General features: G+C 39.7%; 1 protein-coding gene across 1 annotated transcript in view; it reads left to right on the top strand.

Annotated features, from left to right (window-relative positions):
* The first annotated feature begins 206 nt into the window (after nt 1-206).
* Nucleotides 207-19198, top strand: part of ADSS2 (adenylosuccinate synthase 2) — a 36648-nt gene continuing 17656 nt past the window's right edge. Inside the window, exons 1-4 of the mRNA XM_082277068.1 lie at nt 207-546; nt 14915-15017; nt 17474-17542; nt 18277-18327. Coding sequence (XP_082133194.1) covers nt 385-546; nt 14915-15017; nt 17474-17542; nt 18277-18327 — 385 coding nt within the window. The 5' untranslated portion in view covers nt 207-384. The remainder of the gene's footprint in view (nt 547-14914; nt 15018-17473; nt 17543-18276; nt 18328-19198) is intronic.

Below are 19198 nucleotides of genomic sequence, written 5' to 3'. Positions count from 1 at the left end.
GCCCCAGCACGCACCGCGCCCAGCTCCCTGCAGCTCCCCGCGGCGCCCCGCGCTCGGGAGGCCGCGCGGCGCGCTGGGTTATGTAGTCGGGGCTGGGAGGCGTAGGTGGGGAGCGGCAGGGGAAAGAGTGGCCGCGAACGGCGGCGGCCGCTCTGGTTTTCCACAGGAACGAGTGGCGAGCTCCGGCTGAGGGCAGGGGTCGGGCTGGCGGGGAGTGGCGGGGCAGGTCAGGCCGATAGGCGGCGGCACCTGGACGCGGCAGCGGCGGCACCGCCCGCCCGCCTGGCGGGGAGGGGAAGGAGGAGGCGGAGGCGGGGGGAGCGGAGCGGCCGCCGCGCGCTGCCGCATGTGCCTGGAGCGGCGCCGGAGCGGGCAGCGCGAGCCATGGCGGAGCACGGCGGCCCCGCCATCCCCAACGGCGAGTGCGCCGCCCGCCGCCCCGGCAACAGGGTCACCGTCGTGCTGGGCGCCCAGTGGGGCGACGAGGGCAAGGGCAAGGTAGTGGATCTGCTGGCGCAGGACGCCGACATCGTCTGCAGGTGCCAGGTGAGGAGGAGGAGAAGGGAGGCGCGAGGGAGGCCGCGAGTGTCACCTTGAGGCGGGCGGCCCCGCCACCGGCCCCGCCGGGGGCTTGTGGCGCCCCGGTTCTACCCTGAGTGCCCGGGGTGGTGCAGGGCCGGCGGCCGCGGGGGTGGCGGGGGCTGCGGGGCAGCGGAGCCTTCCCTGGCGAAAGCCCCGTGCCGGGCTCCGCAGCCCTCCCGCGCCTCCTTTGTCCCGGCGCCGGAGGAAGAGGAAGGCGCCCTCCTCGCCGCCCAGAGCTGGCCCCCGGCAGGAGGAATGCGCCCGGGGTCGCGTCCTCCCTCCCCCTCAGGCCTCCCACTCTTTGTGTCCGGGGGGCGCCGGGAAGGGGCCGCGCTCGGCGGCTCCCGCAGCATCGCCGTGGGGCCGCGATCCCGCCCCGGCAGTGGCGGCTGGAGCCCTCCCGGGCCGCAGCGCCGGCAGCGGCGCGAAACCGACCGCGAGTTGCAGGATGCACGTGGGGGCTCCGTGTAGTCCGCCACAACTCGGTCGTCCTCAGCTAAAACTAGCTATTAAATGACTCGCCTGCCCTTGCTCCAAGATTGTTGTTGTGTCAGTGGTATCCTACATTTATCTGTTTATATATTTATATATTTTTTCTCTATATGGAAGCCTTCTTCCGGCCAAAGAGCAAAAAAAGCGAGTCTAGCCTGCAAGCACAGTAGTCTTAATGCCTACGTTAAAACAACACAGATCTGAGATGTTTTTCTTAATATCTCTAGTAGAGTAATTCTGTAGAGCACAACACAGTGAGGTGAAGCCACGCGCAGGTTCTTCTTAAAGTTAAGAGATACAGCAGCATAAAATGCCTACAGTATGCACAGGTTTCGTGTAAGTGTTGTTATCTGTGTGCTTTTGTTAAATGCGCAAATTAAATTTGCTCTTAAATAAACATATTTTGGAAGTGCGTACCATTCCCCAAAGAGTGCAAACGCTGAAGGGTTGTTATCCAATGAGAACTGCACGTAAACTGGTGTTTTCAAAAGCAAGTCAGCTGCAAAGCTGACAAATCAATACCTTGAACTTCAGAGAATTAAATTTTGAAGTAGGCAAATATATTCTTAAGTAGCAGTTTTCACAAATGAATTATTTTTTCCGCGTATATGTTTTTAGGTTTGGTTTTGTTGATTTTTTGGTTTTTTTTTTAATAACAAAATCTGATGTGATGCTGTGGTATGACTGCCTGGCTTTGTGGGTCATACAGCACAGTGACTCAGTTTGTCTTTTATGACTTTGTTCTTGGAACTTGAAGGGCACCTAGGTGAGTGTGTATGTTTAACGATAAGAAGTTTTGGAGGAGAGACAAGAGAGGCAAACAGTGAATTTCTGTGTGCACGTGTCTTAATGTACTTGTTACTTGTTTTGAATCAGCTGTGTAAAGGATGAAGAAAAGGGAAAAATTCTGACGTTATCTCAAGCTTGAACTTCATGACCAAGCCAGGCACTTCTGCCATTTCTAACAGCTTGTTGCTCCTGATGAAGGAAGGAGTTTTTCTTCCTCCTTTCTTCCCTTTCCTGTTGATGGCTGTGCTCCCTGAGTCTCCACCCATGCACTAACTCTGGCATTTGAACACGTCTGTAAGTTGATTTAACTCATCAGAGTGGCAGGAAACTATTACTTGTTGGATTTACTTTCTACTGTTCAATAAATAAAACTGGATTTTATTGGTTCAGAGGACCTTGGTGAAAAGAGGGGCTCAGGACAGGGTAAGCACAAAGAATGATTTCTCACAATGAGAGGAGAAAACAGGAATATTCTCTTTCAGTGGCAATGATAAAATTAAATAAGTTTTTAAAGTTTTCATTACTGCTGGTTAATTAGAGTGTGACCTTTGTGCTTTTTGTAGTGTTAAAAGTCAGAAAGAAAGATAGTCACACACTTGGTCTGGCCCTTGCTAATATCAGCTTTCTGTAATTGGAGCTTCTGATTCTTATTTCACCATTATACTCTTACTTATTGTAGGATGGTTCTTTCTGTTCATCATGCAACACAGTTGCTAGAATGCCTGTGGATGACGTCAGATATTTCCAGGGTGCTCTTGTGGAAAATTTATTAGTGCAAGTGTGGGAAGCCTAGTAAAGTTGATGTAGCAGGTCTAAGATGTCTTGTAAAGGTGTGTTATATTTGAAGTGAAACACTCCAGGGTTCTTCTCACTGTCCCTTGTTCTGGGCAGATGAAGAGCATGAAAATGGTCCCGTCCCAGAAGCGAGACATTACTTAACACCTAGTTTTATGATGCCTGTAGAGGCACTGCAAGAAGTTGTACTCTGAAATCTGTGGCCATGCCTTCTTGTCTCCTAGGTAGCACGTGTGCTGATCACTCCAGTTTGATCAACCAACTGTGGCATGTGGAACCAGGTGCTTACTTGGGTGCAATTAGCTGAATGAGTGTGTCAGTAAATAAGTTGCATTATGACTCTACTTCTTCTAAATAGCACCCTCTAGAGTATTTTGTCCTGGGTTTAGAGGTTGTGAAAAGCAGTCTTGTGCTCAGAGGAAGAGAATGGTATTTTCTTTCCAGAAGACAGCTTCAGAATTTATCAGTGTTACTGTTAGGGTTTCAAAAACAACTGTTTGAAGAAGCTAAGCTAAAATTAAAATATGTCCAGGGGCTGCATGTATATAGTTGCTAATGCAACTGCCCTGGCAACTATGATAGTTTTGTGAAGATACTGCTAGTGCTTAGGACTCAGATACAATTAATACACGTGTCTTCCACTGTAAAATCTTAATTGCTCTTGATTTACCTCTAGAAGGTACCTGGTGAAATGATACTATTGATAAAATGAATACATTGTTGAGACTTTTTACTTAAACCTACATCTTGTCTTCAGTGGATTAAAGAACAAAGTCTGTGCACTTGCTATCACATAAATCATAGTTCAGACAGTAAAATAGAGCAAGAATTGGTCTGAGATTCAGGAGTAGTTGCCAGAAAAACTATGTTGTTGTATGATTTGATTGATAAAATTTCGTCTTTGTAAGCAGCTAGCCTTGCCACCAGCAAACCTGGCAATTTTTGAGGTTACATTGTATTTTGTGAATTCCACAAATAATGGAAAGTTAAAGGCAAACGTTTCTTCTTCTAATACGGACTTCCTACCATTACAGAATGCAGCCAAATTAGGGAATTAATTACCAGGGTTTAATTTGTTAGTGGGAGTGATGGAAATGGAAAATTAATGCAAGCAAGTTATTTTAGATAATATTTTTTTCAAAACAAATACAGTTCCAAAGGACACTGTGTATCTCTTATATTAACAGCACCCCTCCACCCAATCTACCAGTATTTACCGTGCCGCAAAAAATGTAATGTCTGCACTGCACGATTCTGTTCTCATTCATTCATTTCCTCAGCAAATTTTGGTCACTTCCTTTTCTTACTATTGAAGGTAGTTGATTTATTCAGAGAATATAATTCACACAAGTGAGTAAGATTTCTAAGCCTTCACATTATTTTTTATGCCATATTTCCCATGCTAAAGAATCCCATTTTCCTGCTGCTTTAGTTCTGTCGTACATGTTGTTGCTACTTCCAAACAGAATTGCAGCTTCTTACCAGATTTTCTCATCTGGTTTCAGTGTGATATGCCTGCTGTGGGATCACATAATTCTACTCCTGAACAGTTAATGCATAGGAATTATAGTGTGTGGAGTCTTCATACTCCCTTTTCTGCCCAACAGCAGTGTGTACAGCAATGCCACTGCTAATCACTTGATATGTGGCAACTGCAGTGCAACACCTAGAGAAGTTTTCAGTGTGCAGATCCTTGTGGTTAAGCAGTTACCATCAATCAGCTGCTGACTGAATTCCTCACACCAATGCTGCCTGATACCTCCATATCACTAGTCTTTATATGGCTACTTAAAAAAAAAAAAAAAAGGAGTTTTTTAATCTTCCATTTTCCAAGCCCACTGTTTTTCTAAATATTCTTGTTTGAAAAAAATGGGTTAGTCTAGAGCCTGTGCAAGCCATGCAGATCTAGGAATAGCATAATCAATAGCTGTTGGTGCTTATTTTTTAGCTGCTCAGGCATTCAGTAAGTGATTCCTAGCTAGAGCTTTCTTTAAGTGCTGGGTGCACGGTTGGACCTTACAGTGGTTGGCAGCAAGCCAGCGGTGTGCTCTGGTGAGGAAAGAGAGTCAGTAAAATGACGTCTTTGGCCTACCCCATCAGTGAGTCCTATGCTTTACAGACCTGCTTTAGAGCATCACTGGCAGCTGATCTCCTATTACTGTAAACATTATTTTAAACAGAAGAACAGTTGAAATGGGATTTTCCATTTCATAAAGTTTGTACTATTAACAAAGAAGGCCTTAAAAGCACTGAAGAGCAAATTATACCTTGATCTACTGAGTTCTTAGTGCTCTTTCCACCTTGCTGTTGCCTGTTACTACAGAAGCTTAATGTGTTTGTTACTGAGATGCAGTACTCTGTAGCAGCTCATTAAGATTTCCAATGTATTTTTTTATTTCTACTGTACTACCTCACACATTTGGAAGGTGCTTTCTGTAAGTGTTCCCAAAGTCACTTTTTGTTTTTCATGTCCTTTCTTGAATATTGTGATTGCAGCAAACATTGGTGGGGTTTTGTGCATTGAAGCAGTGCAGTGCTGGACGTACCTGTGCTTTGATTTTTTTTCTTGTTCCTTATCTGCCTGCCTCACTTGATCTCTTTTATCTCTTAGAGATAGGTTGGTCTTTATTCTGGACTTGAGTAATGAGTCGTGTTTCCTACCTAGCATATATAGGCATTGCAGCAGAATAAAGTTTTGCAGGTCAGGTGTACCAAAGTCAGAACCGTCTCTAAAGAGTCTTTCTGAATAATTCTTTCAGTGGTAGTTCTCAGAGCTAATTCTATAATTGGATGGACTTTCTTGAGATTAATAGACTTCAGTAAAGTTAATGTTTTATTTGTTAGGAGAAAACAGGTGAACGTGTAAAACATAATGTGCTTATTTTGTTCTATTCTGCCTCAAACCACATTCTTGATCTTGTTCTGATGCAACAACATTCTTGTACTACACGTTGAAAAATTTCTGAAGTCTAACCAAAGTTTGAGAAACCTTTATAAAATGTGTAACATCATGGCTTCTTGAACTAGGTTTAGATCTTGCAAACATGAATGGATTTGTAAAAGAAGAAAATGGCTAGCTTCTGGGTGCTGTTTATACTGAAATTCAGTAGGAGGTTATACACTTAGGGTTTGTTAGCTGTTTATTCACTGGGGATGGAGAGGGGAGAGAGAGAAATTAATCGCAAAATATATGAGAATATGAGTCAATGAATTCATATCAAAACATTTTTGGTTTTTTAAATTGTTTATACATTTTTTAAAGGAGGATGGTTTGCAGTCTTAAGTTCAAAATAGATTTTTGACAATATGTCTTGAAATGAGAAGTGAGTAGCATAGTAATTGCAAAGCTGTTCCTGCTTAGGACACATCACGGGGTTCAGATATCTCTCCTTGCTAGACTGATGAATTTTTTTAAGGTGTGCTCAGCATTCCTAGTATGGTCTGATTGTGGCAAGAAGCAGCCTTTCACGTGTTTCTTGTAAGTAATAGTAATATCCAGCTTTCTGGGTGTATTTTTGACTTTTCATCTAAGAGTTAAATGAAAATGTTTACAACCACGTGATGCTGAAGCAACATTGACTTGCTTCTTGCCCAACTTGGCAGTCACTTGGATAGCTAGCTCAGAAACAACAGTGGTTGCCCTGAGCTAAAAATGAATGTTGGAATGTGGTAGCAATAAAAGTAAACTGTAGAAAAAATTATGCACACACACATCTGATGGAGAGGGTTGAAAGGAGTGTATGGCTTCTTCCTTAACATTGCATGAGATAACATCTCTTTAAAGTAGACAACTAATTTTTATTCTAGAGGAAATAACTTGAAAGACTTCTTTGCTCTTCCCTGAGGCATCATATTTTTGAGATAGACAACTTGGCATGATCATGTCATAAGAAAAGGCAGTGATTGTCATCATAGACTTTTTGGGTAGATGGTTCTCTTAAATGCACATGTCAGTATTTCAAAGCTGCTCTGAATACTCTTGTATTTAGTTACCCGTTTAGAGAGCCATTTCACAATATGCTGTTAATCGTAATTTTAGTCTGCTTTCCTCAAATCTTTTTTTCCTTAAGCACCTCCACTGCTAGGGTAAAGTTGTAGTAATGCAGACCAGTCTTAGCAGCTATGAGAGGACTGCTGTAGGTGAGGGGATTTGAACTGCTGTCTTCATGTGTTCAGAAGGGATTTAACTGTTTTCGTGGTTATGCTAACATCTAGTCTGACCTTGACTAATAAAGGTATGCTCTGGAAATAAAATACCTGTTTGCAACTTACGTAGATCTAAAATGGAGGAAGATATGCTGTTGTTCCTCTTAGTTTCACATGCATTGTGTTCCTGCAATGTTTTCTTACTAACATGTTCTATTTATGTATATGCACATGTAATACTTGGCTAGCACACATGGCACACAAGTATTCTTGCTCTTTGTGCTCTACACAAAGGTTTTCCAGAACAAGGAATGTTGTGCTGGTTTTTTTTTTTTTTCCTTATAACAAGGAGTCATATTTTTGCTTTCAGTTTATGAACAAGAACTCTGCTTTCCTTTTTGGTTTTGCTGAATATCTAAGTTGGTCCATTTGTGTTTCCTATTAGATTGCTGGCACTTTTTTGCCAAAAATAAAGGAAGGGAAAACCCCCACGTTTTAAGCTAGAATGAATTTAAAATTAGAAGGGATTGTCTTTCAGTGAATGATGGATATACTGAGTGTGTACATTTTTCCTGAAGGAGTCCTGTGTGCAAGGAATATGGAAGAACTGCAAATTCTTATCCCTTAAACTGGAAAAACAAGTGGTGAAGTCCTTTGTGTACCTTTCAGGCAAACCAGTGAGACTGGTGAACCCAGGAGTAAGGAACTTCTCTGATCAAACTCATCAGAGGAAAAGTGTTCTGGTTCAGGATGCCTCTGTAAAGCATTTGAGTAGGGCTTTGTATAATTTTCAGAGTTTTTTTGGAAAGTGAGATTCCATGTTTCCTGAGTTGTTGGCTTCACTCAGCTTCACATGAGCTCCTAAGTTAGCAGGTGTTCCACATAAAATATACCAGAGCTTGTAACACCCAGTTACATTAGGTGAGTTTTGGTAACAGCTGGTTACACACTGTAAACTTGAAGTGTTAGCTGATAAAATTTCTTGTGCTATTTTAATTTAGTAAGAAAATAATCATTTGGTTTAAAAAGAGTATCTCTCTTTAATCCTGAGAGTTGAGGTCATGTTGCAAAAATGTTGATCAAGTGTAGTCATCAATTCAGGCTTCTGAACACCAGCATAAGTCATTACTGTTTTGTCAAATTAACTTTATTAAATTATCAAGACTCTTCCAAAACTCTAATAAAAAGATTGCTTCTTATTTGTGCAGTGCATCAGCTTAATACATGAATGTTCCTTGGGGGCTTTTCACTAGTACAGCAGTGCAATTCCAGAAGAAAAATTGCTGTTAAATATTATTATCAGTGCTGCTTCTTCGTGCTTTATTTGTGATCAGAAAGCTATTGTGCATGGACAGTGTAGCAAGCTAAAGAGCTTTGTGAAAGTTCAAAGTGAGAGGAGACTTACCCTTAAAGTTGATCATACATCCTTATGAGTTTACCAGTCTGGGTCCAAAGTATGCCTCTGTGAGAGTTACACTTGTAAAAAATTTTTCCCTCTTCAGAGCTATAAGGAAAAAAAATGTAAAAATGCAGTCAGGTGCTTGCATTACTATTGTTGCTAGTTATGGTCTGTTATTTACCCAAAATGCTGGCAGTTACAGTATTTAAATTTATAGAAAGCAAAAGAAAACAAGTGATTTTTCATAGCCAGGGGAAGTGCTGAAATTATTAGCCTTGAAATTACCATAGATGTCCTATTAGAAACACTGTTTAATCAGTATGTTTAAAATGTGTCCTCTTTGATACTATTGACTAGTCTCCAGTGGTTTTTCCAGTGATGCTGTCTGGACAATGGCACAGTGTTGTGGTAGCTGTTGTGTTTGTGTCAGGTGCACAAGTGTAGTGTTTGTGGTAAGTGTTGCTTTCCAGTGCTTTGATAGTGGCTTTTGGCTAGCAGGAGTCACTTGTTTGATTTATTGATGTTTCAAGCTTGTTTCTAGGTAAAATGTCAGCTAGCAGATAATGACTTTTTCCCCTTTCAAATTAGTATTTTTGGGAACTCAACACCCTTGTAAAAAGGGTGTTTGCAAAGAATGTTTATCGAACAGCTCCCACATGAGCAATACATGCAGCTGCCTTTGCTATCTTATGACTCCCGTGTGTGCGTGTCACTGATTCTGTTCATGTTTGCCAGGATAGATATATTTTAGAATGGTATCTTGGTTTGTGTGTAGTACTGACCAACCTGTGTGAATTGAATATGCAGATTCTTGGGTGTGGTGCTTACGTAGAGAAGGATTTTTGGGCTACTTGATCTTTAACAAGCTGAGGATAAAACAAACCTTGGGATTTTTCTTTACTTAAAGAAAATAATATCTCTGAGCAGCTTACCAGTGTAAAATATTTTAAAAATGGTGTTTTGTAGAATTATGTTTATAGAAAGCAGGTAGGTATGAGGTTTTGTTACAAGGATTGCTGTCAATCTTAACAGTAATAGTGTGATGATTTGTGTATTGGTGGGCACCTTTCTGTCTCCCGTAAATTTAGCTCTTCTACATGTTGAATAACTTGGATGTTTCAAGATTACCAGCTAGTGGTCAGGGGTCATCTGCTTTTTCAAGGAAGCGATTTAAGCATACTGCAGTAGTAAAACTGGAATAATGCCTTTCAAGATTTTATATGTTCAGTTATACTACAACAGGTTTTGTTTAAATATTACAGATTGGGTAATGATCATATGCCTGATCTGACTTTTCCTATTCCACTTGAAATATTTAAAAATAATATTATAATTTAATGGTGTTGAGATTACGCAAGGAGAAAAAAGGCTACTGTCTCTTAATAGGATTTTAAATTGTTCATCCATCAGAGCATCAAACTAAGTCCTTAGACTAAATCCCTGTACCGAAATCACAAAATTGGAGAATGGTTTGAGTTGGAGGGGACCTTGAAGATCATTTAGTTCCAGCCCCTTCTGCCATGGGCCAGGACACCTTTCAGTAGACTGAATTGCTTAGAGCTCCATCCAGCCTGGCTTTAGACACTTCCAGGGATGGGGCATCCACCATTTCTGGACAACCTGTTGTAGTGTCTCACCACCCTCACAGTAAAGAATCTTTGCCTGATGCCTAATCTCAGCCTACCCTCATTCAGTTTAAAGCCATTCCCCCTTGTCCTGTCACCACTACATGCTCTTGTAAAAAGTCCCTCTCTAGGTCTCTTGTAGGTCCCTTCAGTACTGGAAGGCTACAGTAAGGTCATGCCAGAGCCTTCTGTTCTCCAGGCTGAACAATTCCAGCTGTCTCAACCTGTTTTCACAGAAAAGATGCTCCAGCCCTCGTCTTCTTCGTGGCTCTCCTCTGGACTTGCTCCAGCAGCTCATGTCATGTTGGGACACACAGCAAAGGTTCATGCTTGTTATTCATGATTATTTTCATGCTGTGTCTCTTGATAAATGGAAGGAAATGTTTTCATTCCAATCCAACTGGCACCCTTTTGAGCTGTATTTTACATTGTAATTTGGTAAAGCTGTGGGCTGCTGAAAGCGCTGGTTCTTTGGTCACCAAAAATCCTTTGGGAACAGAGAGAGAACTGTTCCAAGTACTGTGTTGAAAGATACAAGGGGAAAAAATAATGGAAGGAAGGAAGACAAACAAACTGAATGCTTTTAACTTATTTTAGTGCTAAGAGGGTTGCTGACTTCTGAAAATCCAATTTTAGAATCCTTAAAGTACGCTTAGACTTCAGTGCTGTGTCTTGATAGAGATGTACAAATAAATGCACTGTATTTAAGTGAAGTATGCTTGGGACTTCAGGTGTAGTGCCTGAGTTAGCCCCCTGACAGGAGCGTAGTATTACTGGCTCTTACTGCTCTTTGTTTTGGGTTGCTGTTTTGTTGCCAAATGGAGAATTGGTTTTGTGTTCTGTTCTTTGTTCTGTTCCTATATACTCATTTTTCTGTGATGAAAGAGGCTTCCTCTGCTACTGTTCTGCAGAATGGGAAGGAAGCATCCCAGTGAAGAAGTTCTTTGTTCAGAGTGCCACTGGAGTCTTATACCTCTCATGTATAAGAAGTCATCATTCACCTCTGTCAATCCTTTTGTGCATTCGGTCTATTTGTAGCTGAATCCAGAGTGGCCTTGCCCTCAGGGGTGAGTATCTTGGCCATGGCACACTTGTTGGTTCAGCGAAAGGAAATCTTGTGTAGGGAGAAGGGCAAAAGAAGCCGCTGCTACGTGCACGTAGTGTATTCCAAACTGAGCAAGAGCATCCTTTGATCTTGCTGCACATTTGTCCTCTGCCTGTGATGGCACACAGTTATTTCAGTTTTCACATATATGGGAGAGAAGTCCTGTTGTTTGGGTACCTAGAAGATTACTGAGATGTGGTAAACTGATTTTTTTATTTAGTTAGTTAGGGAGTATTGCCAGCCTCAAGAAATGACTTGTATATCTTAATTTCCCTCAGGCAAAAGCTTCATGTAAGGTATTGAAGATCATTTGAGCATGAACTTTGTTTAACCACTAGTGAAAATAAATTCCACAGTTAGTTCTCCATTAATAATGTTTAAACATGTGAATCAAAGGAGTGTTAGTTTGAATGACCTAACTGGTCCCATTTGGTTTAGTTTGATGAGGGAGGGGAGGAGGAGTGAGAAATCCAGATGGAAAGCACAGAAGCCAGGAGTGACTTCATCAGATTAAAGCTTAAATTATGCTCAGAGGCAGTAGTTGCCTGCATTAACATCAATTTCTGGAGGAGGGAAAAAACAACTCAAAACAAATTGAAACCCCATAACCTAAAAACAACCCTCCCCTTCACCTCACCACCACTAGAACTCTGAGTTCAGATTTCTGTAATTAGAATTGTTTACCAAACCCATGTTGAGCAATATCTGAGCACACAACATGTGTACACTTTACTGCAAGTTCACTGTAAAGTGTACAGTGTAAACCATTATTTTAATATATTACAACTCATGCTGTGTAACCACATGCTTGCACTTCTGCAGTTAGGGGAGAGTTTGCCTGTAAATCAGCAGAAGAATTTTGAAAATCGAGTTCATGACATGCTGTTATTTTAATGCTCTCCTAAAATAGGGTTTAAAATTTAAAATACTTTTCAAAATGACTCATGTTGACAGAATGACATCAAGAGCAGGCTGGGGACTTGACTTAACAATCTACCAGACAGCTTCCATCAATAACACTTTTGGGGTTGAATCTTTTCATGTTGTAGGCATCATAATATTATAATCAATAAATTCTGAGATTCAAATTTGGGTCTAATCTGAAAATAAGCTTTTGGAAACCTTGAGGTATTTGTATGGCTTAGGATGGCATTTCATCACACGTTTTCTACTTCAGTCTCTAGCAAAATCCCTTAAAGTAGAACTGTTCACAGTAAATACACTGAAGTAAATACCATTAGTTTGCTTCTAGGTGAGCATGAGCTCTCTTGCATGAGCAGTTCAAGGTTTAAAAGATAAAATGCCATTTTTATTCTGTCAGCCATGGGGTATTTTTCAGTGAGCATGGAACCAACACACTTGGCATCATCAGCAGTGCAAAGAAGAAATCTTGACACGGCCAGAAGTCAGCAGTTATGCTTGTGATCAGCAGTGTCAGAGGCTGCATGCTGCACACCTTATTCAAGCACTGTGACTGCTGAACTTTAAGCTGCCGTGTCTTAATGGCACTAGCAACCTGGCAAACTTTAAGACACTAAGAATTTGTTGTTGATCATGATCTAATTTCTAGAGTTTCTCTTTATGTGACATTCATGGCACTAGAGAACTTTTTTTTTTTTTAACAAATTGAGACGCAAAACATGAAATTAACTTGTCCAGCTAGTAGAGGATTTCAAATGAGTAGTCATTCACTAATTTATGCTACAGTGGGAGACTTTGGACTTCTCTTCCCATTTGTAAATTACTAATACCTCAGTACTTCAGTGTTGTACTTAGACCTATTGAATTTTCATCTAAAGCACTTCAGTGCTCATCTTAAACTTGTCTAGACTGATATTAGCAGTGAATCTAATAGAAAGGACTAATTTGAAGGAATCTGATGTGGAAGAAGGTAACTACCTCTTTCAGCACAAGTACTTGACTATAAATGATAATTTAGTGCATAACTGTTCTTCTTTGCCAAGCAAGGTTTTGCTTAGCTTCTCAAACATTGAGTAGAAATGTCTTTTATTACTAAAAAAGCCTAGTATATTTTATATAAGTATGTAACCTAATAGTTCTTAGAATATTGTCTACTTTTAGAATAACTTGCAGTAGCTCAGGAGTATCAGCATTGCATTTCAAAAATAGTTGTAAATGATCTATCTGCTAATGTATCTAGTTAACATCCTTCTAAATCAAACACATAATTGTAGAGTGGTAGACTGCTAAATAATCTTTCTTAAAGCTGTTGAATAGAAGGAATGCGAACAGGAACAGGAAGTTTATTCCTGAGTGTTGACTATTTTCTTAAAAGAATAAATTTGAAAAGCCTGCTTTATGTCTTTATTCAGTATGTTTCATGTGTTGTGAATTGAAAATTTGTCATTCTCTGGTTGAGTCAGATCACTTCCAGTGAAACTCTGCATCCAAAAATTTTTACAGCTACTTCAAGGTAATGTTTACTTCATGGAAAAATTCTACAGTATGTTATTAAAAAACTTAAACTTTTACTGAATTCAGGCATTTCCTTTGTTAGGTGAAGGTTGTAGGTTTTCTCTCTTTTCAGAGGAGGTGAAATGGTTGCAAGTCCTCAAATAAATCATGCTGAAATCACAAAATTTTCATTGATGATTTCAGTGAGATTAGGCTTTTCCCTGTGGCACATGTGTCTGTGTACTGGCACAAATGTTTGATATCTACAACTGCTCTTTATTTGTATTGTCAGATACAGCTTTATGTATTGGATTCATGCTTTGTAAACATTGTAGAAGTAGTGAGTAGCTGTTGAGTCCATTGCTTAGAAAAGTCCATCTGTGATACAATATTCTGAAATATTTCAGATTTATATTTCCATGGATTAATAATTCTTATAGTTTCTTCTTTCTTCTTTTCATATAATGCCTTTCTTAATTTTGTGCTGAAAGGTGGCTTAGCTTAAAAGTTTTTCTTTAAGGTTTTCCTTCTGTGAAGCAGTTTGTTTAATTTCTGGTGTGAGGTGCCTGTAAAGGATGTTCCTGTGGTTATGACAAACAGAACCATTTTGTATGTAACCTTGTCTTGCACAAATGACTGGGTCACAAGAGAGTATAAGCTTATTTTCGAAAGTACAACAAACAAGACCTGGGGATATTTGGTAACTATTTTGTAATCTTTCTAGTTTCCTAAGCCTTTCTTGACCGTCTTTAAGACTTGGTCACAAGCTGCTTTTCGTATTTCAGATGGATTTCACAGTTTAACAAATCTCTTAATACTCTCTTTGTCGTAATGAAAAGAGCTAGAAATGTTTGAAATGTTCATTTGATGTAAATGGTTTCTGGTAACTTACGAAACCACAGTTGTTGTAGTTGTCTTTAGATTCACTCCTTAAACGGCATGTTTCAGATATAAATTGCTTGTACTGTTACAGAACTTCTCTCATCAGGAAAGAGGTATAGAATGAACTAGGTAGTTTTGCTGGTTACTTCACAGAAAAACATTCAAAAGACTGAATGCAAAATTCGGAACAACAAGCCTGCCTGTTGCCAGACGACAAGAGTTACCTATCCCAATAACTGAATGGTTTTATACTCTCACTTTAATTGGGGTTTTGGGTTTTTTTTCCTTTGCTAAGTTTGCGGTTCCACTCTTAATACTTTCCTTAACTGTAACAGAAAACTAATAAAATTGATGAGGGCTTTTAGAAATGTTTGCATACTCTAGAGTATTTATGTTTCTATCTGATGATTTTAGAAACATTTTAATCTTATTTCATGCTTTTCTACCTTTGATGAACCAAAATACTGTCCAAAGTCTGTATGGCAGTTAATACTAATGTTGAAACTGTCCAGTTTGATAGAACAACTTTGGCAGATTTCCTGGGAAAAGGAAATCTCTGAAATCTCTTTTTTCAGTAACAAATGAAAACTGCAGAATCATTTTATTCTATCTCTCTATTGTGTGTTCATTTGTCTTTAGTGTCAAAAACTGTTAACACTTTTTTTCTCCCTTCCCCCCACTCAGGGAGGCAATAATGCTGGGCATACAGTTGTTGTGGATGCTGTGGAGTATGACTTTCATCTTCTGCCAAGTGGAATCATCAATCCAAAAGTCACTGCATTCATTGGTAAGTGGGACATCTAAAAAACAGTACTGTAGTTGCAGACTTCTGACACACTAAAATAACAAAATGTATCTGAGGACATACAGGATTAGGATTCTTTTTCTTCAGTTTTTCATAGGCCTGAACTGTTCTACTGTCTTCCTAATACTGCCCTAGCTCATTTGTGAAGTTTCGATGACAGAAATTTCTATTGTCTTGGATAGTTCGCCTTTGTTCTTACCCTTCCTATCAATATAAACAGCTAGCTGCCCCCCCGTGTATCTTCATTCTCCCATTCCCTCTTGTTTTCTCTACCATTTATTTCTTTTATTCTCAGAATACCTGCTCTCTCTTCTAATCTTCAGCCCTGCTAAGTACTTACGAGTACTTTTTGAACCATAGATCTTTCCTCCCTTTTCCACTGGATTGTGCAATGAATGCTTACTCCAAAAGACTTCTGCACTCTAGACTTCTTACCAAGAAGTCATCTCAGGAGAGTACATTACAAAGTTTAGGGCAGTGGCAGTACTAGGTGATGTCAGGATCTATCATCTGTTTGCTTTGTGAAAAGGGGTTTAGGCTATCTAGTCTGTTGTCCATAAAGAACTACTTGCCCCCTTACCTGTCTCCCTTCTTGGAATCCTATTTCCAGTTCTATATGTTTGGGTTTTTGCCTTTGGATTGCTTGTATGACCAACTTAATAATGCTGTATAGCCCATAGAATTTCCTTCTAAAAATGAAGGTAAACATAAAACATATGTACACACCATTATAACTATGTTTGTGCTTGAGTGCTGTTTCACCAAGCAGATTGGGTCTCTGGGTCGCTAAAGGCTATGACTTACCAACACTTCCGTGTTGCTCTTTTGATACCCAGAGCTCCTGTCCCTTCCACAGTGTATTTCTCCAAATCTGGGCTCTGTTGCCATGTTCCTCTGTCACTTCTTGCTGCATCTCATCGCTTTGAGCCTGTAGTGTTGCCTTTCAGCTTGGTATATGTGCCAAGAGCAAGTGGTCATTGACAGTTTGCTAAGGAGCAGCTGAAGAGCCTCTGTCACAAGTCACTTGATTCATAAACAGTCCAGCTGGAAGTGACTGTATAGTCTGTCAGCAGTAATTCTGTACTTGAAGGGATTTGGTGGTTAATTGCCTCTCTTCAGCTGTTACATTGTGACTTGATAATGGCATAGTTATGGACCAACTTGTCCTGCCTAATACTTCTACAGAAATGGAGCCAATGGGCATGGAAACAGATTCGTGTTGATGATGGGAAGTTTGGGATGTTAACTGTTCCTAGTTTTGAGGGCTGAGGATGATGATACTACTTCTATTCTCTTTTGATGTTACTGTATTATGATTTTTAAGATTATTGTTGGAAAACAGTAAAAAAGGATGCCCATTTGCCTTGTGTTGTTTGGTGGATTTGGTTGAACAGGAAAGCCCCCATTCTTTAAAAATACAGTAGTTCAGTGAGAACTTTTTACAAACCCTCTTACCTGTATCTTCTGTCTTTTGGTCTTGTCTGTTCTGATGTTTTTTCCAGATTCTTTTAGGTATGCCTTGTGTATAAAATCTCTTTCAGAGGAAAAAAAAGGCTTAGGATTCCACTGAAAGAGCATATATGTTAAAAAAAAAACGGGTAAGGGCAAAATGATTGGAGTATTATGATAGAGTATTCCTATTGTTTAGGACTGCATCTTGAAGGTAATACTGAAGAAGTCTTAAAATACTTTGTGTTTTGATGTTTAGAATGATTTTATCAGTGTGAAATCAGGTGATATGCAAATAGTTTTGTATTGCAGATCCCTTCTTTTGCTAGATGTTATACTGGTAGCTTTGAATCTACTGTGTTTGGTGTGACCTTAAGATGGTTCAGTTTTGCTGTAAGAATGCTCCTTCCTAGGCACTCAGTGATGCTGGTTAATTGTATGAACTAGTAGTCTTTTTCTGAGCAATGTGACAGCTGTAGGAAGGCGAGCTTGCTTTTGATAGGGCTTTTTCCTCTGTTATTTTTGCTTGTCTGTTAACAGTCCCACCTCTATGTACAGAATATTCTGTGTCTGTTTACAGTAAAAGAGTGCCTGCAAGGATGCCGGTGTTTATAATGGTGATGGAAATGTGCTAAGCTTTTAGAAAACAATAGGGTTATTAAAATGAAGCACAAAGAGGGAAGTTAATTTTAGATATGAGAAAGAGGAAGTTGGATTTCAGACTGTTCTACAATTCTGTGACTGTTTGTATGGATCTAAATTGAAAGTTTGTTGCATTTAGTAGAAAGATTCAATGCATGTAGGTAGAAATAAATACTTTAGGAGCAAATCTGTCTTTTAGACAAATTCCTAAGAATCGAAATTGCATTAAGTTAAAAAACCTAAATGAAATACTCTACACACAAAACATGAAGTGTCTTTGAATTGTTTGAAATATTTTTCCCGTGCTCAACATAATTCACTAAATTTTGTATAATGATTTTTTTCAGGAAATGGTGTTGTAATTCATTTGCCAGGACTCTTTGAAGAAGCCGAAAAAAACTTAAAGAAAGGAAAAAGTGAGAATTTGAAGATACTACTTTTAAAATAGTTTGTGGGACACTCCTCAAATGATTTAGATGGAGGATGCCTCTGTAGAGGTTACATACAATGTATTTTTCCACAACTCCCTTTAGCTTTTGCTTTTTGACAGGAGCCTTGCTAGAAGTGCCAGAGCCCTCCTGGGAAGGCAGAGAAAAGGAATCTCTGTACAGTTTCAGAATATAATCTAAATCAGAATTGTCTGCAGACATTTTTCTTTGCTTAAAAAAGCAAATTTAAGAAGTGAAATGGCTTTTTTGAAGTGTGTTAACCTGTTCAAAGTCATTTGACATCTTACAATATTGGTGTACACTTTGATGACCATGTTAATGTAAACAGGTGCTTTGGTAATCACTTCTTGATTCAGAACTCAGTTTTTGGATACTTCGTGTTATGTCTATAACCATGCTTGGCAGCAGTCTACTGTAAGTGGGGTAAATCAGTGGAACCAAAAGAGCTACTAATTGCTTGCTAAAATTGAGGAGCTAGTAGCTTGAATTCTTCAGAATAAGCCTGATTTTCTCAGCTTTATAGGTTAATGCCAAGTTTTAATTACTGAAATTACTTTTTTTTTTTTACTCTGCAATGTGATTGCTCAGTCTTAAAATAGATTGACTGAAGACTAAGCATGAAAAGTATTTATACTTTATACATCAGAAGACAAAAATGCTATACAAAGCATAATTTAAACTATTTCATTTTGCCTTTAAAGGACTGGAAGGCTGGGAAAAGAGACTAATAATTTCTGACAGAGCTCATATTGGTAAGTTCCTGCTTGTGGTTTGTTTTTTGTTGGGGTCTTTTTCATTAATCTTTGCTTTTTCTGGACTTTCTGTGGCAGTAAAGTGTGATAATTTTTAGCCATCTCTTTATATAGGTCTGTACTTTTCTTTGGATTAAGTCTCCCTGGGTAGCTTTGGTTTATTGAAGGTCCTAGAATAAAATTGTTCACTCTGAACCCTCCCAGGTTTATATTCTAGTGATTTTTAAAATCCTGTTCCATAAGCATCACCTGAGCAGGAAAGCAGGTTCACTTTCTAGATCAGAAGCACACAGCAGTCAGCATTCAGAAGTGAATTGAGTAAGGATTCATTTCCCCTTTTGGTGTAAAAGTGGTGTTGCTCACAGTAACATTTCTTCTGGGAAATCAGGTGACTGGGTGTGAGTTCAAACGAATTGTCTCCCTACCAAGGAAATTACCACATGCTTTCTAAAGGAGATTTTATGGGAAGGACTCGGTAGGGGTGGAGAGAATGGCTGCCCTCCTCGCAAGGAGCTCACCAGAGAAGCACTGAATCCAGCCTATGCTTCAGACAGCACTGCAGTTCAAAACCTGAAGTAAAATAGTCTTGAGTCCAATCCACCAACGCACAGCTTTAGAAACTCTTCCTGTACCACTCCTACCACACCTTGATTACATAAATTCATCCTTTAGATTAGCTCTTTAGATGTTATAACATTATTGTGCCTCTGGTAGTCATTTCTGGAGATGCAAACTGTTTAGGACTTCATAAGATAAAAGGTTGTAACACAGGGTAAGAAAGGTTTTGCTTTTGGTTTTGCTTTGTTTTGTTTTTTACACCAATCTGGAATAGCATATTGAGTGAACTTACTGACAGTTACTTCAGTGTAAA

Source organism: Coloeus monedula (assembly GCF_965178545.1).
Source record: "Coloeus monedula genome assembly, chromosome: 2".
NCBI lineage: Eukaryota > Metazoa > Chordata > Aves > Passeriformes > Corvidae > Coloeus > Coloeus monedula.
The sequence above is the reverse complement of the archived record's forward strand: the minus strand, read 5'-3'. Positions and strand labels throughout refer to the sequence as shown.